Below are 23883 nucleotides of genomic sequence, written 5' to 3'. Positions count from 1 at the left end.
ACCGCTGAGATTTCAGCTATTAAATATCTGCCAACTGCTTATACCACGTTTAGTCCAGCAGGTGGTGCTCTACGCTCTATCTCTCTCATTGTATCTGGAAGTAGCCTATCTGTTACCGGTGAATATTATTCTGATAACCCTCAGCCTACGGCTATACCATTTTAACATATTTTTAAATAATGCTTTCAAGCTGGTATAAAATGTGCATTCCTGTAAAAAAAAAAAAAAAAAAAAGCAGCTGCCACAGCTATCCTCTGTCACATCTGTCAGCATACTGTATGTTTCACTCATTGCAGTGAAGTCTCTGCCATATGTTTGGTCCATGTTAGTTGGAATGGCAATTCACCCAATGTACGACTTCGGGAGTTCAAGTTTATTCATCTCCTTCAAGGTTTTTCCGGCCAGGTGCTGCATGAAACTAATGCAAGACCTCAAACCCTCCCTGTGCTTCTGTAATTTTTTTTTTTTTTTTTTTTTTTTTTTTTTAAAGCAGCAGCCTGTGCTCCTTCCCTCCATACACGCAGAACAAACGCTATATTCATCTGCTCCGGCTTGCAGTCACTGAAACTCCCTGCAGGAACTCCTGCCTACTTTACACCACCGTTTGAGCATCTGGACACAATGCCATTCATTTCAAGGGGAGAAAACAGGCGAAGACTCTGCTCCGTTAACCCAACTATGTGGAGAACATGCAGTATTTTTTGCGCATGGAGTCTACTGTTCTTGACAGAGGTTTGCGCGCAGTCTCAGCGGAGGTACACAATTTATATTATTTTACTTATTTATTTTCAATCGATTTGAAAGCTTTATGAGTGAGCAAGGTGTCAAGGATCTCGTGTGGCGGACTGTGGAGAAGCATCGTCAGTGGACTGGAGCTTATTTAGAGGAATTTTCTGCAGTCCGGAGTGCCTCCAGTCAGGACATTGTGGCGCATTGAATTAAGTCTGTGTTAAATCCACCGCAGGCTGTCGTTGACGTTGAAACATGTTTTAATGCTTTAACACATTATCAACATTTGATATTTTGAAAATAGAACACCTTCTCTCCCCCATCTAGACCAATCTTCACATGCGGCGGAAACATTACAGGGGACTCTGGAGTAATCGGGAGCCAGGGGTACCCAGGAGTTTACCCTCCAAATACCAAATGTGTGTGGAGAATCACAGTGAGTCCAATGTCATATTCACGTTTAGCTCTCATAGTCTAGAATAAGAATGATGAAATTGATAGATAGCTTGTTGTTTAAAAACACACCAGCAGCTGCACAATATAATGGTATGATTCTCTAACCCCAAACTCCCAATTTCCTTCTAAAAATACTCAACCACAGCCAGATTAAGGCTGTTTTTGTGTTTTTGCTGACTGGCTCCCTCCATTACATTACTGTAGATTTAAACAGTCAAGGTGTTGGCTGGACCAAGTTGCATTTTGCCTTTACATAAGTCAGACCTACTGTCAAAAATATGTTGTTAGTATCCGCAATCACATATGGAGAACATAGTTTTACATCATTAATATAACAAGCCAACATTCATGCTCTCATTAATATTGATATACGTGTAACCCTTAATGCCCTCTGTAAATTCACACCCAGGTCCCAGAGGGAAAGGTGGTGGTCCTGTCATTCCGCTTTATTGACTTGGAGAACGACAACCTGTGCCGCTATGACTTTGTGGATGTTTACAGTGGCCATGTCAGTGCGCAGAGACTTGGTCGCTTCTGTGGGACGTTCAAGCCAGGAGCCCTGGTTTCAACGGGCAACAAGATGCTCCTACAGATGGTGTCTGATGCCAACACAGCCGGGAGTGGCTTCCTGACTGTTTTCTCTGCTGCCAATCCACATGAAAGAGGTATAGGCCAACATGGGAAGAAGAAGCTTTGAGAATAGTGTTGGCGTGCTGGCTCTTATGTTGCCTTCCTACACAAGGTTGAGAGAATACCTTGCCTCTACCCAAGCATGTAATAGCCAGACACGTGGGACTGTGTCTCAGCCATGACTTCAACCCATAAAGGAATCCGATACTGGCCTAGGAGTGTCTGTGTTGATGTAGGGTCAGTCTCTAAAAAGCAAATTAACAAGGCTTTATAACACATTGTTTCAGTGAGGTCATTGCATGGTACCACTATACCCAGACAGACAGACAGATAGAGAAAAAATGTCCTCAAGCAGAATTCAGTTTCTAGGCATGCAGACACGCAGTAAAACAAAAGGAAGCATAAATTGTCTTCTGATCTGTAAAAAAAACAGTGACCTTTCACTTTTCAGAGACAAGGCTATGGGTTTAACGTTCCAAACGGGAGGAATATCTTAAAAGTGATCGCAGTATGATGAGGAAAAATGAGGAACATTTTTTGGAGCACATTAGTAGAAGGCACAGGTCAGAAGTATTACTTAGAGTTGAATGAGCCTCTTCCTCTCTGCAGGGTTGCGAAGTCACTTCTTCTGTTTTTGAGGAAATTGAATGGCTGGTTCTCTGTACGCAAGGAGCTGACAGCTGTGATATTTAATGTCTATTAACCAGCCGGTCTGTCTCTACATAATGAATAGTAACAGATACTAAAGACCGTTTTAGTGTTGTCAAAACTATACAGCACAACATTTGTTAAGGGTCTATTTTTGACACTGTGCTAAATTGTACTTCTTCATGTTGGAAATGAAACATCAATCTAAGTGTATGTTACAAGGAAAACATGTCTTCAAGAGATTTAGCCTGAGCAACTTGTGTTATTATTAAACTGATGTTTCTCAGATGCTTGACGACGTTGGAAACATCCTGTCTTTTTTAAACAGGACTAATGACTGACTAAGTTTTTAGGGTGCACATAATGACAACGAAGGCAACAAGAGCTCCTATTACAGTAGTGGGTCATTACAGGATCATATAATGTACTGTTCTTGGTTAAGAATGATGATAAGATCTGGATCATTCCCCTCAAGGAACATCAGGAATATTGTGCAGATTATTCCTGGTGACTCTCCAAGATTACTATATGTCATTACTCCACAGGGGACCAGTACTGTGGAGGCAGATTGGACAAGCCCTCTGGGTCTTTCAAAACACCCAACTGGCCTGAGAAGGACTATCCAGCTGGCGTCACCTGCTCCTGGCACATAGTTGCACCAAAGAACCAGGTCAGAGTGTTCAAAATGAATTCATCTATTTCTTTCTTAATAAGACGCGATGCTATATGCAAAGTTCTCAAGGTGGGATGTTGTAGATTTTGCTGGATTAAATGTCAGTGGTTGAATAAATTAGTCTCTTGTGAAATAAAGCATACCACATGTAAGTTACCACAGTCCGTTTACAGGTCTTAGGGAATACTACTGCATATGTGAAATGTTTTTTTTTTGGCATAACAACCCCTGAATTGTGGGTTTGTAGGTTTCGACACAGAATAATAATGTATGGACTAAAAAAAACATATCTCAAGTTCTCCTGCGTTGATTTAGATGGGTTTTTTCCATTTAAACTGTCCTACATGAGTTCAACATTGTTGTAGGAGTGCAGTGCTAAATCTTTGAGCACTCTTTTAAGACAGCTCAATGTGCAATGGGTGTGGAACAAGTCTACATCATCCCACAAATGATAGGGTACGCTTTAGTCAAACAGCCTACCTTGATAGCCCTATTACAAGCTTTTGGTGCATGAAAGAATATTTTCTTTGTGGTTTGTCTCCTGCGGCAGATTATTGAAATCAAGTTTGAGAAGTTTGATGTGGAAAGGGATAACTACTGCCGCTATGACCACGTCTCCATTTTCAATGGGGCAGAAATCAACGATGCCAAGAGGATTGGCAAATATTGTGGAGACAGCCCCCCAGCGTAGGTGATTCAGATTTTATTTTCACCAAAACATCCATCCTATGAATTCCTCTCAGTTTACACTCAGCCTGCTTTTCTTGGCAGGCCAGTGTTCTCAGATGGGAACCAGCTCCTCATCCAGTTCCTGTCAGATCTCAGTCTAACCGCAGACGGCTTCATTGGACACTACAAGTTCCGACCAAAGAAATTCTCCATCACCACGATACCACCCACCACTACCACACAGCCAGTCACCACCAGGCCCATACGTAGGTAGCAACTTTTATCCAATAAAAAACCTCTAGAGGTCTTCTAACATCTGTCTTTGTTGATGTAGCTATGAGACATACTGGCTTTGCACTGCTGGATTATCTTGCTAACATGTGGGGGTTTATCTTTTCACTTTAACCACTGCAATCTGCTTCTGATAGCAGCTCTGGGCAAGAAAAGAAGAAGTGAAGTGTACTGCTAGAGTCCTCTTAACACGGTTCATGGTTGAGGATTCTAAGTCAGAGCTGCTTTACAGTATATGCGGATAAATAGTAGGCATAATTACAAATACCCTTCTAAAATAAAATGGGTTTAATGGGTCCATTAAACAAAAAAAGGTCAAGCTAAATTGCGGATCTTCACAATTTGACATGCAGATGCATCTTTCTCCTCTGTGCAAAGACTGAATATAAAATACAGTACTGGAGACTGCAGGTCCTATTAAAGGTGCAGCCAACAGCAGCACATGTCTTTTGCTCACCTTTTTCTTTGTACATAGCACAAATTCATATATAATGTGGGCATGTGTCACAGCTCATTTTCATACTCGAACTCACATTCCTATATAGTGTTGTTTTTTCTCTTAGTCAAGCCAGGTTATTTTGGCGTCTCCCTGCCATGATGTCATTATGTGACAGTTGCTTTCTGGTTGGTTTAAAATTCCTGACTTTTCCTTCTCCAGTAAGAATAATATTTGAACAGTCCCCTTGTATTTTCTTGGTTCGTTCCTTTATGGATTCTGTACTGTATCTCTAACTCTAGAAACAGATGTTGGCTTCACATTATCTCACTATTTTACACACTGCAGTGCACATTGTCTCTGAGGCTGACAGCCAGTCATTTGGACTGTTGTGCTACTGAGAACAATCTGTAAATAAACCACAGTAGAAACAGATGCAACCATAACTTAGACGCTTGCATCACTGGCCGGCCAAAATTACAGCGATTGAATTTTCTTGTGTATGTGTGTCTCTGCAGCTCTGAAGTACTCTGTAGCCCTCTGCCAGCAGAAATGCAAAAGACGAGGAACACTTGACAGCAATTACTGCTCCAGCAATTTTGGTAAGAACATCAGTGCTTATTGCAATGTATTTGAACCACGTATCCTACAGTCGCTGATATGTCCCAGCCCTGCTAGTGTTATAACTGTACACATTTACTGTTACTATACATACCTATAAAGTAAAGACCTTAACAGTACACATTCTTCAAAGATTTACAACAGCATCGGGAAGCCAAATCTCCCCTAACAAGCAGTTTACAGTCCTGATCATGTCACTGTCTTTGCTGCTCTGATTTCTCACTGCGCATCTCAAAGACGTCCTTGATAGCCTGTCAGGAAGTGAAGGAGTGCATACAGTAGGACACAGTTACATCCAGTGTAAACACACACACACACACACACACACTCAGCCTCTGACTGTGGGTAAACTGTTGATAAATGAGCATGTTGATTCAGGCTTGGCCTCCGTTTGCTACTCTCCTGCTCTCTGATGTTTTTTCCTCTTTGAGATGTTTACCACATGTGTTAGGTTGGCATTTCAAAGAGTTTACTTGGAATTGCATCAGAACTGAGGAAAGGCAAGCAACGTGGTGGTGCGTGTGGAAAAAGCCGCCCGTGTGATGTAGCGGCGCAGTCAGCACACAATATGTTACAACACATTTTAATGAAGTGGTGGGACGGTTGACTGATAATTCCTGTAATTAACACTTGAAGCCATAACTGTTGCTATTGTTTAATCAAATAATGTGATATATGCGCTTTGCATTGTTAAAAGCCGTTCCCTGGTTTATATAACAATAGCATCAGATATAATAACATTACAGTCCTCTGGCTATTCTCCCCCCTGTCAGGAAATGAAACAGAAGTGAAGTCCAGACATTTTGATACCATCAATGAAAAAAATCCTGTTCAAACTGAATGAAACGTGCTTCTCTCTCACTCCACTGGCTCCACTGTCACTGCTAAATGTAAGGTTCATACAACAAAACTGTATTTGTTGTACTTTTGAAGACCTGGAGAGACTAAACAGGAAATGACTCACACATTTGTGAGCACAACCAAATATTAATAAAAGAGGAGGTAGCAATTCTGTATTCAGACAAATTAACCTATTAGATGCTTTCTTATGGAGTTCAACATTTTATTGTTTTGGTTGCCAGTGTCCCAAAACACAAAAATAAATTTGTGCTATCTGTTTTCTCTCTATGTTAGATTGTATAGTTTATTATCCAGTTACCTTCACTGACTCAAAACATTTTAAGTATCTGCTGGACAATTATGATATCACACATTTAACTTGGCCTTGTCACAGGGCCATATCCTGGAAACACTTATCCTTTGAAGTCTTAAAATGTCAGTAAATTATATCCTTGATGTGTTTTCTGAGTTTTTGGGAAGGAGCTATTAGCTCACGGATGGATGAAGGAGCCATAAAAAGGTCAAAAGGGGAGTGTTGAAAGCCTGTGAGGAGCCGATGAGAGACTATGCTGTTTATTCACCATGACATCTTTACAGACAGGCTGCGCTTCACAGACAAGAACTGGCAGTAGTAGTAGTACGCACACATTGTTCACATCTATCTTAGATTATTGATGACGACAATAAAAAAGCAGATTCCCTTCACCACAACTAGGTCTATGTTAACTAGGTCCTCTTTAAATTCCATGCTAAACTAAAAAATAGGGATCATTATGGTAAACAATATACGCATCAGCTTGTTTTAATTTTCATTGTGAGCATGTTACCATGCTAGCATTTAGCTGAAAGCACCAGTGTGCATAAGCACAGCCTCACATGGCTCTAGTCTTGGTACTGTTTTTATGATACGAGTTAGCGACATCTGCTTTTACTCTTTTGTTTTTTCAAAGTGTCACTACGCTGCTGCAGTCGCTCTGCTTAAAGGTTTGGCTTTTGTTCTAACCACAGCCGCGGCTGACTTGCCACGGCAGTGACGATTTTGTAGTTCATGTCTAGGCTTTATCCTTGTTTATGAGGAAGCGTGTCGTGAAAGGCACACATATTCTCTTCAAGTGACACACTATTTTAGTGGATTTTCATGTATAACTTCATTTGTCATGACCTGTGTGTATGTGTGTGTCTATGACAGTGATAACCGGTACAGTCATCACTGCTGTGATGAGAGAAGGAAGCATGTACGCCACTGTCTCTATCATCAACGTGTATAAAGAAAGCAATCTGGCCATCCAGCAGGCAGGAAAAACCATGAGCACCAAGATCATTATCCTGTGCAAGAAGTGTCCATTTATCAGGAGAGGTGAGTTCACAGAGTGCTGGTAAAAATCAAATTACCAAAAAATGTATCCATATCCAAATGATGATAATCAATGTAGACTTCCTGGCTGACTGTTCTGAATGACTTGTGGCTCCAAGTTTGCCTCCTTTGCTGTGCCGTCACGCTCAGTTGATAGAGCTTGCCCTAAAGTGTGAGGTGAGCGGCAGAACTCACTGTCCAAACATTAAATATGTTTATATGTATGCATATAAACATATGGTATACAGACCCGCCGCGTGGGGATTCTGATATTTAGCCTCCCTGAATGTCTCTGCCGTTCCGCCACTGCATTCAGGTTCTTTGTGTGTGGCCTTCTCACCAGGCTTGAACTACGTCTTCATGGGCCAGGTGGACGAGGACGGCCGGGGCAAAATCGCCCCTCAGCACTTTGTTATGGCGTTTAAGACAAAGAACCAGAAAGGACTCAATGTTCTGAAAAACAAGCGGTGCTGAGTTCCAGTATGGCCGAGGATTTCCACTGGACGCGTTTGCCTGAGGCTCCGCTGTGGATGGAAACAACTAAGCATTAAATGATCTCCAACTCAACAACACAAGTCAACAACAAAACTGAATCTGGATGCAGAGACGCCAGAACAAAATTGACATCATTCATTCAATTCAGCGCAACGTAGATTTTTGTATTTATTCATGTTGCTGCAGATCACATGTTTTTAGAATAAACAAGAAGACATTCAGCACTCCTACTCTGTTCTATTAAGAGACCAGTCGGTTAGTCTTATTTGCAACCTCAGAATAATTAGCAACAAAATGAGTTGTTTCCAACGCTATTCCACAGCCCATTCTCACTCTGCCTCGTCACATTCCTGTCATGCCCCCAGCAGGAAGTTAAATCGTAGCCAGTAACAGGAGCCCAGAATATCGAGTATAGCAATTCACAGAGATGTGCTTCACAAAACAAACAATAATCATATTGTTTAGAACTTCCAGTGTCCACATCTGTTCTGACAGTATCCTGTGATGGTACTATTAATTTAACATTTTTGCATATTCTACTTTTCAGTTCTTTCCCCTTTGAGTCTGTGGAGCGCAATGTGAATAAACAGTTGGATTTATTATTCAGTATGCATTAAACAAATATAGCCTTGAATTTCCCAAGCCTAATACCCATCGGGGATTTGTCACAGCTTTTTGTTGTATTTTTAATGACGGCGTAAACAGTCTGGAGTTCATTTTTGTAAGTTAAATTTTAATGGGCAGAATTTGGAAGTTTGGAAGTGATGATGAAAAGTGCAATATTTAATATGTATGCGATTCTTTTTTTTAAAGATTCTATGCTGGTTTTATGTGAAACAAATGAGAAACTTCCTAGCTAAAACTCTTTTTCTTTAGTTTGTTTACAGATGCAAAGCACCGCTATCAGCGTACACCATTTACTTGTTTTATAAAAGGCAGAGTTATGAAATGAAAATTATTTTCATATGAAAAAGTCTGTGAATATTATTTATATTTTGTTGTTTTCATCTGCCCAAATAAAACTCCTTTAACAAGTTCCTTATGTTCGTCCGTCTTAGTACAAGAACTTTCAGCTGGAAACTGAATAATGCCAAATAACATGTGGATTGGTCTGTTGAGAGTGGTCAAGGCAGCAATGCTAAGCATGAGAGTGGATCAGGTGTGTGTAATGTGACTCTCACGTGGACTGGACCACTGGGCAGTTAGCTGAACAAGTTGACAGTTTTCATGGCTTTCTCAACTGAGTGGCCAAAGATCAGTTTTCAAGGAGAGGAATCAAAAAGCAGCATTTGTATTCAGCTAAATCAGTTCTTTATGCCATTAAATTAATGTTTCCATAAATTGTTTAATAGTTTTTTCTGGTGAAAACAATGGCTTTCTTTATTTACAAAAAAAGGGTTGAATAGCTGATTAATACATATGGGGCCTGAGTTGGGAGGCTTTGGTGGAGAATATATGTATATATTTCTAGCTAAGGTCCAGGTTTAAAAGTTTCCTCTGTGACTCAAAAGAGCAGAGTTTTTGCACATGCTCGGATCACACAGCATCCCAGAAAAATGAGAAGCAGAGGTTTTGTCAAAAGGAGGGGAAAGGGAAGTTATATCTAGTCTTTTTTTTTTAGCTCCTTGGGTAGAACATGGCATATTTGGAGGTCCGGAAGCCCAGCAGGTCCCTCATTTCGTTGCGAAACTTTGAGAGGTCTTGGCGCAGGTCGTTCAGGTTCTCCACCGTGGCCTGGTCCGTGCTCTGCATCTTCTGCCGCGTGGAGGTCAAGTAGCGGTGAACCAGGCAGCACATGATCTTCTGATAGTTCTCATCATGCTTCTGCTTCAGGTTCTTCCACTCCTGGATGGAAAAGACAATGAAGGGATTTATAACAATGAAAAGATATTGCACAAAGCACAAATGAACATTTGTTCAAGTTAGGGTTCTGATATTCTGACCTGTATGAAACTATTTTCCTTACCCTGAGGCTGTTCTGTCTCTTCACCTTGCCTGTTGAGGTGTGCGAACAGATCCACTTGCTCATGCTGGTCACCAGGTAGCAGACAGTCTTCGGGGAGGGCAGGATATTGAATGGCGGAGGCATGGTGCACTTGTCATCAAAGTAGCTCAGCCACAGTTTGGCCCGAGCAAACTTCCACTCCTTATCCTCGTGATTCTACAGAAGCACCAAAACCCAAGGAGAACTTTGAGAACACAGAAATGTAAGAATATTCATTCACACACTGTTCTCCATTTAGAGAGGAATCTTGAAAATGCAACAAAACTATTCTTTGGTGGAAATCCTTCAGGGCAAAGATTTTTCTCTGGACAATGATCTTTTACTTAGCATAATCAAAATCGGTTGTTCAAAGGAAGAAGAAAATGTGCAGCAGCATCATGGTTCAAAACGTAAAAACTATTAAACATCTGTGCAACATTTCAGGGTTAGAGTTAGAGAACACTCTAATCATAACAGTAAATGAAAACAGTTGCAACTTTTGGTTCCAAGTTGAACTCAAATTACCCTTGACAGCGCTGAGAGACAAAGTCATTGTGGACCAAACGTTTGCACTTACAGCAATTTGTCTGAAGCTTTTATGGAGCATGGCCACCAGCAGCTTGGTCAGCACAATAACCACCACAATGTTGTAGGTGCCTATGATCATGGCACCCACAAAAGAGCGCAGCTCCTCTGTGTAGCTGATGCGGGTGACAAAGAGCGCAACGTGTGCCAGGGAGAAGATGTACCAGAATAGGGCATAGCAGGTCCCCATAAACCTGTGAAACAGAAGATGGTAGAACATGGGAGATGTCAGCGGGCATTTAGGAAACACGTCTGTCAGATGCATTTCTCAAAATAACCCTAAAAATCAACATCTAATTTTATCCTTAAATCATGAGTCAGAATAACTTTATCAGCTGTATTTATACGGCCCTATAATCTCTGACATCTCTCAACAAGCATTCTGCACATTCGTCATCGTCATCGCAGTATAAAACGACAGACTGAGGTTGGCCCATACGTGTGGAATGCATCGTTGCTCTGTCGCTGGCAGAATATTCCCTCGCAGTCCTTTGTTTGATTCTTGTCTGGGTCTTGCTGGTCCTTTCCATAAAGCTGGGTGAGTCCAATGGTGAAGGAGAATAACACCAACAGGAAGAGGCCCAGAAACTTTCCAAACTCCTGCAGCATCTGACCCATGGAGATCTGAGGAGACATGAATATTTGTCTTGTTAATCCCGTGCCGCTTGATCTGATGTAGTCAAGAAGACATAATTCATTTTTTGAGAGTCAGTTTCCTGCCAGCAATCACCTTTCAGTCATGCATTTGGGTGTCTGAGTTATGTGCTCGGCAGGGTTGATGTAATTAGATTTTTCTGTGTACTTGCACACGTTTAGGGATTGGCATTAGAAATGCTCCGTAAACAAGCTAACAGAGCCTTTTCCCAGCAGACATTTTGACTTGAGGTAGGGAAAGCAGAGTTAAAACAAATACCATTAATGATGGAAATATTCCATTTAAGTGTCCCCGTAAGCTTTGCTACAAAAGTATCAGGGAGCACCTCGATGGAAGCCCGCCTTACTATCTTCTACACCTGTGACGAGTCAGAATGTCTGCTGTCTTTAAAACGTTGGCAAGGTAGCTTTATATGTCTACTTGATTGCGATGTTTTGGTACAATTCAACACTTATCCTCTGTAAGAAAACTTTCTGACTACTTGTAGTTACCCCCCCCATGTTCTTGTTTTGCAATGACCCCCTGAGGAGGTGGAAAAAGCAACACATTCTGGCAGCTGTAGTGCTCTCACCTGACCTGAGGGAAGACAGACAAACATGGGAGAAGCCAAAAAGAGGGCTCAAGGACAGAGAAAGTCTGCTCGGACCACTGGAAACAAACTATTTAAAGACCTGAGTGGCTCATCTGTTTGCTAGGACCTAGTGATGCTCAAACAAGGCCAGAACGTGCTCGCCCTAGCAAAACACAAACACATAGAGAGTCCAATGTGAGGGATGACCACTCTCCCTGCACCTTAAGGGGAATGACGACGGGAGTGTTTGCACTGAAACCCAGGCAGCTTGTTTTGAGGAGAAGGGCTGTTCGGGTGATTCATTCTCTTGTCATGTCTAAATCCCCCCAGTGTATTCCTGTGCCACTCTGTACACATCTGAAATAGGAGTTCAGGGTGTTCCCTGCCTGCCCAGCCTGACAGGTAGCCTAACTTACTGCACAAACAGAGCAAGAATGCAGCAGGTCAGGAGCTCTTAACCTTGTACTGGACGGGGGTCTAATGCATTAAAGGTAACTCAAATGCAACTATGTACATAAACAAACACTTTCTACTTGCTCATATTAATCTCCCACCAAAGCAGACAGTACAGTTTGCTTTTTGTATATAAGAAATGGTGAACTTTAGCATATTATTATAACAAGAAATGATACAAAGTTTCCATCATTGCTATTAGTAAGTATTTTACGCTTTTAGCAGTGTGAACGCACAACCATAAATACTTGTATTTAGTATGCAACTGGGGCACAACTTGTGTCTTTTCTCTCAAACACATTCATACATGTCTGCTGGCGTGCCTGTATCAGTTAAGGGAGATTGTTGGCGAGGTTAAGTCTGGGCCATGAGTGAGCTCATTGTAAGCTATTACAATGATAGTAGATGACAAACACTTTCAGCCACTCTTTCCAACCTCAGTAGGGGGCACTATACCCGGCAGAAATATGAGCTGGCCTCTTCAGGAAGGACAAAGTCATACATTACTGCAACCCACACAGCACTGCCTCACTGTCTGTGCGTGCTTAATTAGACACTCCCACAACACACAAGAGTGGAAATGTGTGGGCACGTGTGCATTAGTGGGGAGGTGTGTCTGCCATGTGAGTGCGGCCATGAACACATTTCCAAAGCTAATAATTTTTCCATCCTGCCAAGCTAGCTAGACAGTGATGTCACAGAGAGAGTGAGTGAGTGAGTGAGTGAGTGAGTGAGTGAGTGAGTGAAGAGAGAGGGAAGCAGAAAGATGGAGGAGATTGTAGCTGAAAAGTGCTAATTAACTATCTACAGGGCACCCTTACTGTTTTATAAGTCAAGCACAAACAGCACTTGACTTAATGACAGGAAGGCATCCGTACAAATAAACTGACATCACTGAATACCTGAACACTGCTTTATGTAATAGAGCCACACGGGGGAGAAAAATGAAATTATGCCAGAAAAAGTCAGATGTTGGCTGGCTTTACAATCTTTCTGCCAGCTGGCGGGATGATAAAATCATGATGCGATAAAAAGGGACACCTATGGCACTGAGGTTGTTGAAGAGCCTGAGTAGAAAATATTTAAACCAGATTTTTGGCTTGTCTGGAAAGGTGAAAAAAAAAAGAAAAGGTTTAACCGAATGTCAATCAAAAACATATTTTCCTTTGATTAAAACCTTCAGTGCCGTTCTTTGCTCCTCTTTCAATGAGGAAATGCTCTCCAGTTCGGATTAAACTGATGCTATTTCAGCATCTACGCTAACCTCTTTAGAAGCCGCCATTGTTGTTTAGAACAGTCACCTCTCTGTGTCGTCTCACACACACACACACACACACACACCTAAACCACGATTGTATCTGCCAGTCGCTCCTCACAGGACGCTGAATGCACCGCGCTCTGGGTTGCCGGACACAAGCACATTACTGAAAGCCTGGCGAGATGGATTTTCATAAAAATTATCAGGAATTGCTCTTCTCATGATTTAATTGATAAGGCCTGGTGGTTTGTCATTTTTAAAGGGTGGGTTCCCCAGGAAAAATGTTTGGGAAAAAAGCATAAAGCAGATCAGTACAACTGTATTGCTAAACATTTCCATAACCTGAAAACAAGTGAGGAGAAGATCATGTCTGCAAATTCTGAATGACGCTGCCAGCTCAGATTGAGGGTTAGCCAAGCTGATCAAATACAGGATTTAGAAAAGTTGACTAAAGACTGTTTACTTGGATCTTTTTTCGACAGCCATCTGCCCTTAATATACGGCACTTAGATTGATGGTAATCTAGCCGTTTGTTGTTGAAAATGTCAAATCCCCAAACGTTTGTACTTGCCAGAAAAAGCAATGTTATCAGGCTGATCCATTTTTTCAAATTGAATCCACACAGCAGGGAAAAGTTCAGAAAAGTAGTTAAAACGTTTTCAACTGCCACTGACTATACAACATGTAATGACTGTACTTTTCCCTTTAATTACCATGCAGACAAAGCTGTAAAGCTTGATGGTGTCGTGCTCAGTTTGTTATGAGCACATTATTGCAGCAGAACACATCCATCTACTGCCTCAGTCCACTGTGCTTATTCTTAATGCTGATGGTGATGATACTGCTGAGCACAGCTGGTGTGATGTTTAGTGTGGGCTTGTCCTTGAGTGTTCACACTTCACTGGGAGAGGAAGAGAGTGGGTGGTGTACGTGCGTGCAGTGGGGTTAGAGAGAATGATAGGAAAAGGAAGCAGCATGATAATCTTCACATATCAATTTGATCATTTTGTTCACATACAAAGTGTTTTTACGAAGTCACGGCTGGACACATGATCTCAAAACTCCGCAGGGATCTTGTCTGGCTTTACTGGGAATCAATTATATATAACTACGAAAATGTCGAGCTTGCTGAGCTCGCAACTACTTTTTTTAGTGTGCGTCACCACTGCTTTCCTACCTGCAGCGGCCCCAGGATGGAGCTGGTGGTGTACATGAAGAAGAGTCGCAGGTAACTTAGAACGTTGGCAAAGGCAAACAGGCCCTCCGCCACCAAGATGGGATGGAAGGCGTCCCAGTATTTCCTCTCTGTGTCCGCCACATTCTTGAACTGAAGAACAAGCAAACCAATTCAGAAACGCATATACTTGTTTTTGTACAGATAAACAAATGAGAGATATGATTGATTTGCAGTTATCCATCCTCTGAATATAAAGAGTGTGTGTGATGTGTGTATACCTTGCTATGAGCAACTATCTTGAGGGCAAAGGTGGCGAGGTAAAGGGAATTCATCACGAAGCTCAGCTGGTTCCTAGACTCTTCCAGAAAGTCTTCCAGCCCCTCATACCACAGACGCTTCACATCCGACCACACCATCCCTACAGGAGAGCAGGAATTTCCCCATCACCACACACATATACACATGCCACTGGAAAAAAGCCATTTTGCTGTCATCCCCCAACATTTTAAAATCGCTGCAACCATAAGTCATCTCACGGTGGGAGCCCGGGGGAAACAGGAATGCATGAGACACAGAAATCGGAGATTAATGAGCTGAAAATGTGTCGTCTGTGAGATTTAAGGAGGTGTGTGGAGTTTAATAAAGATGGATGTCTGTGTCTTTCTGCATACAAGTGGAATTTTATCAATTCTAAATATACAGTAGGGATAGTAGAATTACAGAAACTTGACTCCAGCAGCCAGTCCAGGCGTACAGTAGTGAGACATCCTCTATGCCTTGATTCATAAATGATAACATTACATTGAGCCTGATTGATCTGTTATTGGTTTCCATGGGTTCAAAAGAAAGCATGCTGACAGGGTTTGGTATGGAAATCACATTTATTTTTTCTATGGAATGGTTGAATTTGAGTTCAATCAAACTCCACACACTCGCAGACAGCGAGAGATGCATTGAGAGACACACACACACACACACACACACATACAAGTCGCCCAGCCGACAGACACACACAGTCTCAGCATCTGATTTCCCCATTAATGTGAGGCATCTGGCTCAGGGGAACAGCAGGATGGAGAGAGCAGGAGAAAGAAGAGAGGAGGGGATAGCATGGGAGAAAGAGAGAACAATGGAGAGCAAACTAGATGGAAAGCTGCTGTGTGGCTTGTCAGTGCTGTCTGTAGACATGAAGCAACGTTAATGGCTCCCTTTCACATTCTTATAACACTCGCATTTGATTTGTAAATCATTATGAATCTCATTCTTGTTGATTAACTCATCCTGGGTGTTTTGTTGACGCTGCAGAGACACTGGAGCATGAACTCTGCAACACAGCATCACATCTTTGCAGTACAGCTGTTTTACAATGAGGAAAATAAGCTGCTGAAGTTATTCATATTGAACTCTGATGTTACTCTTTTGCCGTACTTCAGGAATCTTTGCCCTGAGGCTATCTTGGCCCATGGGAAAAAAAAACATTAAACTGTCTAATGACCGGACTGCTGATCTCACTCCTGCAAAAATACAGAATAAATTGCAAATTACCCAACAGCCATCTTTCATAACATTGAATAATATAAGTCAATTGCTTCTACATCCTTTTATAACCAGTCAGGTGCAGTTATTGGCATGATTTATCAACCCCGCAGTGATAGTGAAACCTGGACCAATGAGGTGTGGTTGCGATGCTTTGTGTCTGGTGGAGAAGGGTAGGATGCTGCAACCATGAGACAAATATCTCTGCTGAGAAGCCAGGGCCATTAAAGCCATTGAATGGTCATGCTAATGGTTTCTTGGCCGAATAGGAAGGTACTGTAGAGAGGTCCTTCCCCAGAGAGAGACAGAGTCAATTTCTAACTGTCACTAGCCCGCCCCATCTGAACAGATATGGCTTGTGTACACGTGTTTGTCTTCGTGCAAAATGCATGTTTGTATGTATGTGTGCCGAGTCCAGTGATACCAGCACTCAGATGGGCCACAGGGGAGATAGAAGAAGCTTTCCTTTCTATGGAGCTCACTTAGAAGCAGAACTGACAGATTTAATCTAGTCAAGCCAGGCATTCTGTCGTTGAGTATAGAAACGGCTGTTTGTCATGTTCTGCCTGATAGTATTACGGTTACAGGATACTAGACTTATCAGGCATCTCTCGTTTTCCCTCCACTATGCAACGTTATTCTATTCAATTCTGGTTTATATGATTGAATTATTATTTTATTCTTAGTTTGATCGTGTCCATAGAGATGTTAGTGATGAATAATTATTCAATTATAGCAATCTGCCCTCTTAGTACTGAAATATAGCCTATATTATGATTGCAACATACAGTACAATACAGTGTGCTATTTATTGATTGAAAGCCAAGTAAAAAGCTGACCTATGATCCAGATGATGAGCAGGTAATCTATCATCTCCAGCGCAGGGCCCATGGTGTTTTTCTTGCCGTCATTGTAGACCAGAGAGTACAGGTTTAGCAGCAGCAAGAAGGTGAAGTAGGAGGCGCTGTGGATGATGAACTTGACGAAGGGCGTGTGGATGATCTGGCCCACACGGGAGCGTGGCACCAGAAGGTAGCAGACAGAGAGCAGCGGCCAAAGCATGGCCACGCTCAGCACCGTGGCCATCTTTAGACAGGTGTGCTTGCGCCGATAACTGGCCGTCTCCCCAAACCAGACGGTGTTGAGGAACTGTTGACAGTTGGACTGAGCCACAAACTGAAAAAAGGGGCATCAGGGAAGAAATCAACATGAAGAGGTGAAACTGACAGAAATTACAGGTTGAATTAGCAAATTCTCTTTCACTTTCTTGCCCAGAGTTGGGTGAGATGAGAATACTGATGCCTCTCTCTTTTCTCTAGGATGAATATGAAGCTGCAGCCGGTTAGCTTAGCTTAGCACAAAACACAACACAACAGGAAATGGGGCAAACAGGCCGAAGGAAAAATCTGCCTACCAGCACACTTTCAAGTGAGTCAGCTACAATTATATCAATGTTCTCCCTCCAATAAAAGTCCATCAACAAACCATAAATAAGACTCTAAGTAGTAGTTATCTGATGTGCAACCTTTAGGCAAACCTTTCTCCAGCAGGATACAACGGTATGCCACTAGCTGTGCTGTGATGTATGGGTCACACTTTTCATACTGAGCCATCCCAGCTGTAACTCATCACCGGGGTTCAAACTTCCAACTTAAGTTTGTCTTTGACTGCTGTTGCCCGGAGGAAGTGCTTTATCTTGCCAAACTCATATTTCCAAAAGGCAAGCACATGGTGTGCTGGAACAGATGTTACGTCCGACACATCGTACCGTACATAAGAGGTAATGTATTATTAATGTGATTATTTTCTCTCCGTGGACAGTTGTGGAATTAAATGATCAAGTAATATATAAACCCACATCCTCAACCCACTTATATCAAAGATTGGCATGCTACATGGCAGAAAACATGGATGTTGCAGACTTTGCCTGTCTAACCTCCTTTTGGTTGTACTTGATGGCGAGCTTGAGTCGACTGAGGTTCATTCGCTCCTCAAGCAAACCCCTCTTGTCAACTTGATCCTCACTGGATGTGTGGTTGAGAATCACTTCGAGCTCTCGAGAGTTTCGAGCCTGAGCCAGCAGGTCCTTGGCAAACATCTTACACTGCTTTGCCAGATCATCATAATCATTCCTGGAACAAGGGAATTAAGATACAACCAGACCACATGAAATATTAAATTCTTATCTGTTACATTCTATAAAGGAAGGGGGTTTACAATCTCACTGTGTGCATGCATGTACACATGTCTGTGCGTGTGCAACACGTTTCTAATCTTTATGTGCAGAGAAATGAGATAAACATGCACTGACATGACGGACGGACATGCAGCAGTTGATCGGAAGCGTACCTGAACTCCACCTCGACCAGACTGAGCTCCTTGAGGTCTGCACTCAGCTCAAAGGCCCTAAGTATGGGATCTTCTTCAGTCAGCATGATCAGAGAGGGGCTGGCCAGGCAGCGGTAGATATCCAGGCGGAACCTGATCCAAAAATATCACGTTGGATGAGGAGGTGAAAGTGGTGGCAAAAAGAAAGGGAAGATGAAAATGTGAGGGAAGGAACAGGAAAAACCAGAGGTGTGTGGATGAGGAAAAATAGGGAGTGTAGAAACAAACATACAGCCATCTAGCTGTTTCATTTCTACCTGCTTTGACCTCGGTGCTGTTTGTCAGCCAAACTGCAGCCTGATTCATTTAGCTTACTGTGTGGGAAGCCACACTGCCCTGCAGAGAGAATAAAAGCGCCCTGCAGAGAAGAATCTCATCTCAAAATCTCATCTGCAAGATGGTATCAGAAAACTAAGAAGCATTGCTTGTCTAAGGAAAGCAACTTCCCTCTAAATTACAGTTTGTAGTGATAATATCTTCTGGTGTAAAACTACTACTTATATAGCCAGTACTGGTAAACAAAACACTGCCTCTCTATACAGCTAGATAGGAAGAGCTTGGCAATAACAGAGAGCGTTGGGAGTCCTCTTTGGGACAAGAAAACACTGTATTCCAGATGTTTAAGATGACATTCTCAAGCTGATGCTATCATCAAAACAAGGTGACAGACCAATTGATTCAGTGCTGCTCTTGAGCCCCTACATACCAGAGAAAGGCCAAAACAATTGCATAAAATGACCCAGGCATCATCTGGAAGACAGTAATTCAGTGCAACACTAGTTTTCTGGTTTAAATCAATGGGAGCTTAATGCAGACATCTGGGGAAAGCAAACAGCATTCACACTTTTACGGTTTCTGTCTTCTAGGTCACTGTTTGCCTGTACCTGGAGTGTCGTAAGCTGTCCTTTTTGTTTTTAGCGTTGCAGAGCGTGCACTCGCAGCCCACAGCATGGGGCCGGGGAAGCGAGATGTCCTGTTTCAGCAGCATAGTCAGGATCTCATAGTTGTTCCTGTGGGCTGCCAGGATGACTGGAGCCACGTCCATGGTGGTGGAATACTCTGGGTTCTGAATACGCTGCATCAGTTTCTGAAAAAGGTAGAAATATACGGATGAAAATCTGTAATACTGTGCAGAAATTATAGAAAAAGATCAGTTTCATCAGCCTGTTCTTTGCATCTGAAGTGTTTTTCTTGCAAAAGGGATTTATAACAGTAATAAGAGGAGACTAACTGCAATGGAGGGCTTGGAGGATCTCCTCGGCCTATGGTTGAGGAGGATGTCCACAGCTCCCACCACCTCAGAGTCTATGGCCACCAACAAGGCGTCTGTCGCCTACACAGAAACAAACATTTTCGAAGCCATCAGGTAGCAGGACACTTGCCAAAACAACTTAGATGACAACAATATTTAAAAAAGTCATGTCTTGTACATGCATTGTTTTTTTCTGAGTGTGTGTGCCGCTACCTGGCAGCCATGTTCCAGAAGAAGCTGCAGGATGTCTAGATTCTCGTTCTCGATGGTGATGGTGACGGCATCCCGGCCCAGCACGTCCACGCAGTTGAGGTTGAGCTCGCCGTGGCGGTTCTCCGCGAGCAGTTTCTTCACCATGTAGTAGTCGCCTGAGAAGCGTGTCAAAGACAAAGCAGCATGAAGGGAATCCACTTCAGGGAATTATTGCAGAGTCAGATCTATAAAAGCACTAAAGTGTTATCCGCAGTTTGAGCCAAACAAACACAACTTCAGTCATGAGGCAAACGCTCTTGCAGGCTCAGCTCCAGCAGTCCTCTTAACCTCAGTTGTCTATAACAATAACATCTCCCTCAAAGGACACTTTTTGCTGCCGAGCCATGTTGAGAGATACTTTATATGGTCACACTGGCAGTTGCTGGCTGTTCACCTAAAACAAACACTGCCTGCTATCAATGCCCATGCCTCTTTGCTCTTTTTATTTGGAGTAGTTTCTCTCCAGTTCGTGTGCATTAACTTTCCTCCTATAGGAGCTGTGAAAAGTTAACAGACCAGGGAGAGAAACTTTTAGAAGAGCAGACGTTCAGCTAATTACATCATAGCCCCTGGGGGCACATTTCCACAGTGGCCAACTGTGTAGGCAGCTGTGAGAGATATTCACTGGAGAAAATAAACAAGTGCTATGACTGTACAGTTTCCTGCCTGCTGCAATGGCCCTGCTGCAAATCTGTCAAGTTGTATAGTCATGGTGTATTTTATCTACATTGCATGTCGGCCAGCTGGTCACACAAAATGCTGAAGTAAAATCGTAACTAATCAGTATTATAAGCCCACAGCAGTCGATCTGATTCCAACAATATTGAGTTTCAGAAACAATGAAACGATAAACAGATAACAACAGACCTTTCTCGCATGCCAGCAAGAAGAGCTTCTCGTCCAGCGTAGTTTCCTCTTTCACCTCCCTCACGTCTTTCAAGGCCAGAAATTTATCCGGAGAGCAGGCGTCCGTGCCCTGGTACAGAGCTGCCATTACGACGGAGAGCGAGTACGGACAAACACTGATGTGCATCCCACTAGAAACCAGCGACCATTACACAAGAAAGCCTGTCATACGTGGTGACATGAGAGGGGTCCCGCTTTTGTCGTCTGTCGCAGCGCAGCAGAGGATTTAAAGCGTCGTCATGCGGCTAAACCGATTTCATCTTGTGTTGTTATTGTCGTTGCATCTCTGCCGCTCCGTTTGCGCGCGTCTGCTGGCTGAAAATAAGACCTCCTTTTGTCTTTTTTCCCCCGCACGAAATGAATTCAAATGTCGGTTTCATATGCAAGTGGCGACTGCAGTCCGACAAAAACACACAGTCATCTCACTCGGCGTGTTTACATGCACCATCTTCTTGTATTGCGGGCTCCTGTGGATCTTTTTGGTCCTGATGCTGCTGACGAGGCTGCTACTGCGCATGTTTCCTCCTCCACCTGCTCGTTCATTTCGCAGGCTCTGAAAGCATGATTATGTAACAAGGCACGTCAGTGCAGCTTTGTAGGCCACTGACCATCTCAGTGTTGTATACATGCAGAGATGCTGTGTCTGGTCCAGCATTCTTCATAACAACAAACATCTTTGGATGTGTGTATGCTATTGCATAAACTCTTAAGCATTATATGAAATGCATATGGCTCAAGGTAGTCATGCATATGATCATCCGATGTGACAAATGAAAAACATACTCCTATGGACTGTGCAGGATTGTGTGTGCCTGTAATGTGTACATACAGTAAGGTGTAATGTCCTTATAATTATTATATCATATCATACCTTTTTCACAGAGGACTTGTAAAATTACACAGGTGTTACTAATAACAATGGCTCTGCTCAAGTGTCCCAATTAGCCATGGCAGTGTGACAGTGAGCCCGCTTGTACAATAGGAACCTGACACTGAATCCAGCATTAATTGTAATATTTACATCCCTGTTTTTCCTACTGGGGCATGTCCAAATGTTTTCTGTGAAAAAAAAAATATAGGCTATTTTCACAGCAGCCATTTTGGAATGTCATAGCAGGGTAAACACAGGTGTTTATGGTCCCGTTTCTATTCAGTGTGACAGCCATTACAGTGAGCCAGCAGGCAGTTTAGAATTGTTTGATAGGCTGTTGTAAAACAGTGGGATTATGTACTACAAGGGAGCGAGATTTTTTGCAATGTTTTATATTATTTGAATTATTTACTCACTCTGTTGCTCTGTGGGGTAATGCAGTGTCCTCTTACGACTTTTCATCACCATAAAACTTAGCTTTTAGTATTTCAAATTCATAGAGGAGCTCTTATGTTAAATGAACATTTTCCAGTCCACTCTATTTCAAAGCAATTACATACCCAAGTGGGGAAATCATCCAACACTACAGCCTCCCAGAATGGCCTTAAACGAAAATAAACAAAAAGAACATCATGTACAATATAGGTGGGATACATACAGACTGCTTTATGGTGCGATGGAATTACAGCGTCACATTATCAGATTTTCAATAAGCAATCACAAACTAATGAGACAAGAAGAAGAAAACAAACTGTGACGGAAAGTCTGAACCATTAACAGTTTTCTAAAACGCTTTATATAAAAAAGATATCAAATACATACACTAGAATAAATATAGCAAAACTACATTAGTTACATCATGTCTGAAATGTCTGTTTCTTTTGTCTCGATTGGAAACATGCTCCAGCAGAGGGCAGTCTGCACTAAGGTTATTCTTCTATGTGTTGGATGAGTAATACAAAATGAGTACATATTGGGTATACGTCATGGTGCACTTAACAGAGTCATTATTCACTGCATAGTTCCATAATCCAACCTATAACCAAGCTGTTTTCAAAAAAGCACACACAGCTTCAGTTGTAGCAGATCTCTGGAAAAACAAGTCTACACTGTTTTGTATGACCATATAATCATATATTTCAGCTAAGAAGATGTTGGAGTTACAAGATATCAAAAAATAAATACACTATGGTCACAATAAAATCATCAAACATTACTGTAAATTAATTGAATCCCGATCTGAATATGATAAGGCCGTAGATTGCTCATCAGGGGTCAAAGGGCCTAACCCCTTTCACTCCGTCGTTTTGTGCCGTTCAATTGTGCCGAGCTGTAATCCCAAACTGGCAAGCCTCTCAGGAAAGATGATTTTCAATCTGCAGAGCATGTGGTTTCCTCTGTTCAAACACATGGCCTTACAGCTTCCCAGGACTTGTCAGTTCCTCGGGAACAGCTGTCAGATGTCACAACTCAGCTGATTCCTCTCGAGAGGAGTGTCACTCACTGCTGCTGACTTTTTACAATACATTCATGACAAAAAAAAACCCACTGCAATCTTATTTTAGATCTACTGTTGTAGATTATTTTCAATTATTTAGTTGAATAATTTTTTCATCTCAAACAATATCCCTGTGGTACTCTAATAGGAATATAATTCACTTTGAAGTCTTTATATTTTACTTTTAATTAATGATAGGATTTCCCCTTCAGGGTTTGGAGCTGTTTTCTTTTTCTATAGATCTGGATTACCCTCTCGAGGCTGTAGCGGGGGAAACAAATGCATTTAATTTGAAATATTGATTCTTCTCTGCACTATAAAGAGAGCATACATAATATGAATGTAAAGACAGGGCTCTTTATAGAATAACAACTTAAAACAGACTAATCTAAACAAAAAAAGAGGGAATTTTAAAGACAATGGGGATGAGTGAGGTTGTGACGTTTTAGCCAAGTAACCGTCAAACCCCTATTCAGCACTTGCACCTGGTATAGTGTGCAGCTGCATGTCTTTAAAAAAAAGGGTGGAGCATGGTTACAAGGGTGCAGATAGTGGGGTAGGCCTCTCTGAAACACAACAACAGCATCATCATCATTTCCCACAGTCTACCATTGCTGCGATCTGTGGGAGCCAGACTCGAGCCTGCAGCGAGACA

The 23883-nt window shown here is 42.2% G+C and overlaps 2 protein-coding genes across 2 annotated transcripts; one reads left to right on the top strand and one right to left on the bottom strand.

Moving 5' to 3' along the window:
* Positions 1–496: 496 nt before the first annotated feature.
* On the top strand, positions 497–9270 carry pcolce2b (procollagen C-endopeptidase enhancer 2b). Its single transcript, XM_031849850.1, has 9 exons — positions 497–755; positions 1057–1165; positions 1595–1850; positions 3009–3133; positions 3687–3823; positions 3908–4071; positions 5051–5134; positions 7183–7350; positions 7691–9270. The coding sequence occupies exons 1-9, from the start codon at positions 622–624 to the stop codon at positions 7819–7821; spliced, it is 1308 nt and encodes a 435-aa protein (XP_031705710.1). The 5' UTR covers positions 497–621; the 3' UTR covers positions 7822–9270.
* Positions 7986–21385, bottom strand: trpc1 (transient receptor potential cation channel, subfamily C, member 1). Its single transcript, XM_031849849.1, has 13 exons — positions 20821–21385; positions 19915–20069; positions 19681–19782; positions 19334–19536; positions 18411–18542; positions 17998–18193; positions 16901–17237; positions 14804–14943; positions 14526–14675; positions 10851–11035; positions 10404–10605; positions 9809–10003; positions 7986–9687 (listed from the first exon to the last, which is right to left on the bottom strand). Exons 1-13 carry the CDS (start codon positions 20984–20986, stop codon positions 9460–9462), a joined length of 2391 nt encoding a protein of 796 aa, XP_031705709.1. The 5' UTR covers positions 20987–21385; the 3' UTR covers positions 7986–9459.
* Positions 21386–23883: the final 2498 nt, after the last annotated feature.

Source organism: Anarrhichthys ocellatus, unplaced genomic scaffold, assembly GCF_004355925.1.
Source record: "Anarrhichthys ocellatus isolate YVR2014 unplaced genomic scaffold, GSC_Weel_1.0 scaffold10, whole genome shotgun sequence".
NCBI lineage: Eukaryota > Metazoa > Chordata > Actinopteri > Perciformes > Anarhichadidae > Anarrhichthys > Anarrhichthys ocellatus.
The sequence above is the reverse complement of the archived record's forward strand: the minus strand, read 5'-3'. Positions and strand labels throughout refer to the sequence as shown.

Bases quoted from the DNA above. Each gene is read 5' to 3' on its own strand.
- pcolce2b (XM_031849850.1), top strand. From the start codon at position 622: ATGCCATTCATTTCAAGGGGAGAAAACAGGCGAAGACTCTGCTCCGTT. The intron at 3,134-3,686 runs GTCAGAGTGTTC...CTCCTGCGGCAG, and splicing joins TAGTTGCACCAAAGAACCAG to ATTATTGAAATCAAGTTTGA. The intron at 4,072-5,050 runs GTAGGTAGCAAC...GTGTCTCTGCAG, and splicing joins AGTCACCACCAGGCCCATAC to CTCTGAAGTACTCTGTAGCC.
- trpc1 (XM_031849849.1), bottom strand. From the start codon at position 20,986: ATGCACATCAGTGTTTGTCCGTACTCGCTCTCCGTCGTAATGGCAGCT. The intron at 18,543-19,333 runs GTACAGGCAAAC...TTTTTGGATCAG, and splicing joins GACAGCTTACGACACTCCAG to GTTCCGCCTGGATATCTACC. The intron at 14,676-14,803 runs GTATACACACAT...CTTGTTCTTCAG, and splicing joins AGATAGTTGCTCATAGCAAG to TTCAAGAATGTGGCGGACAC.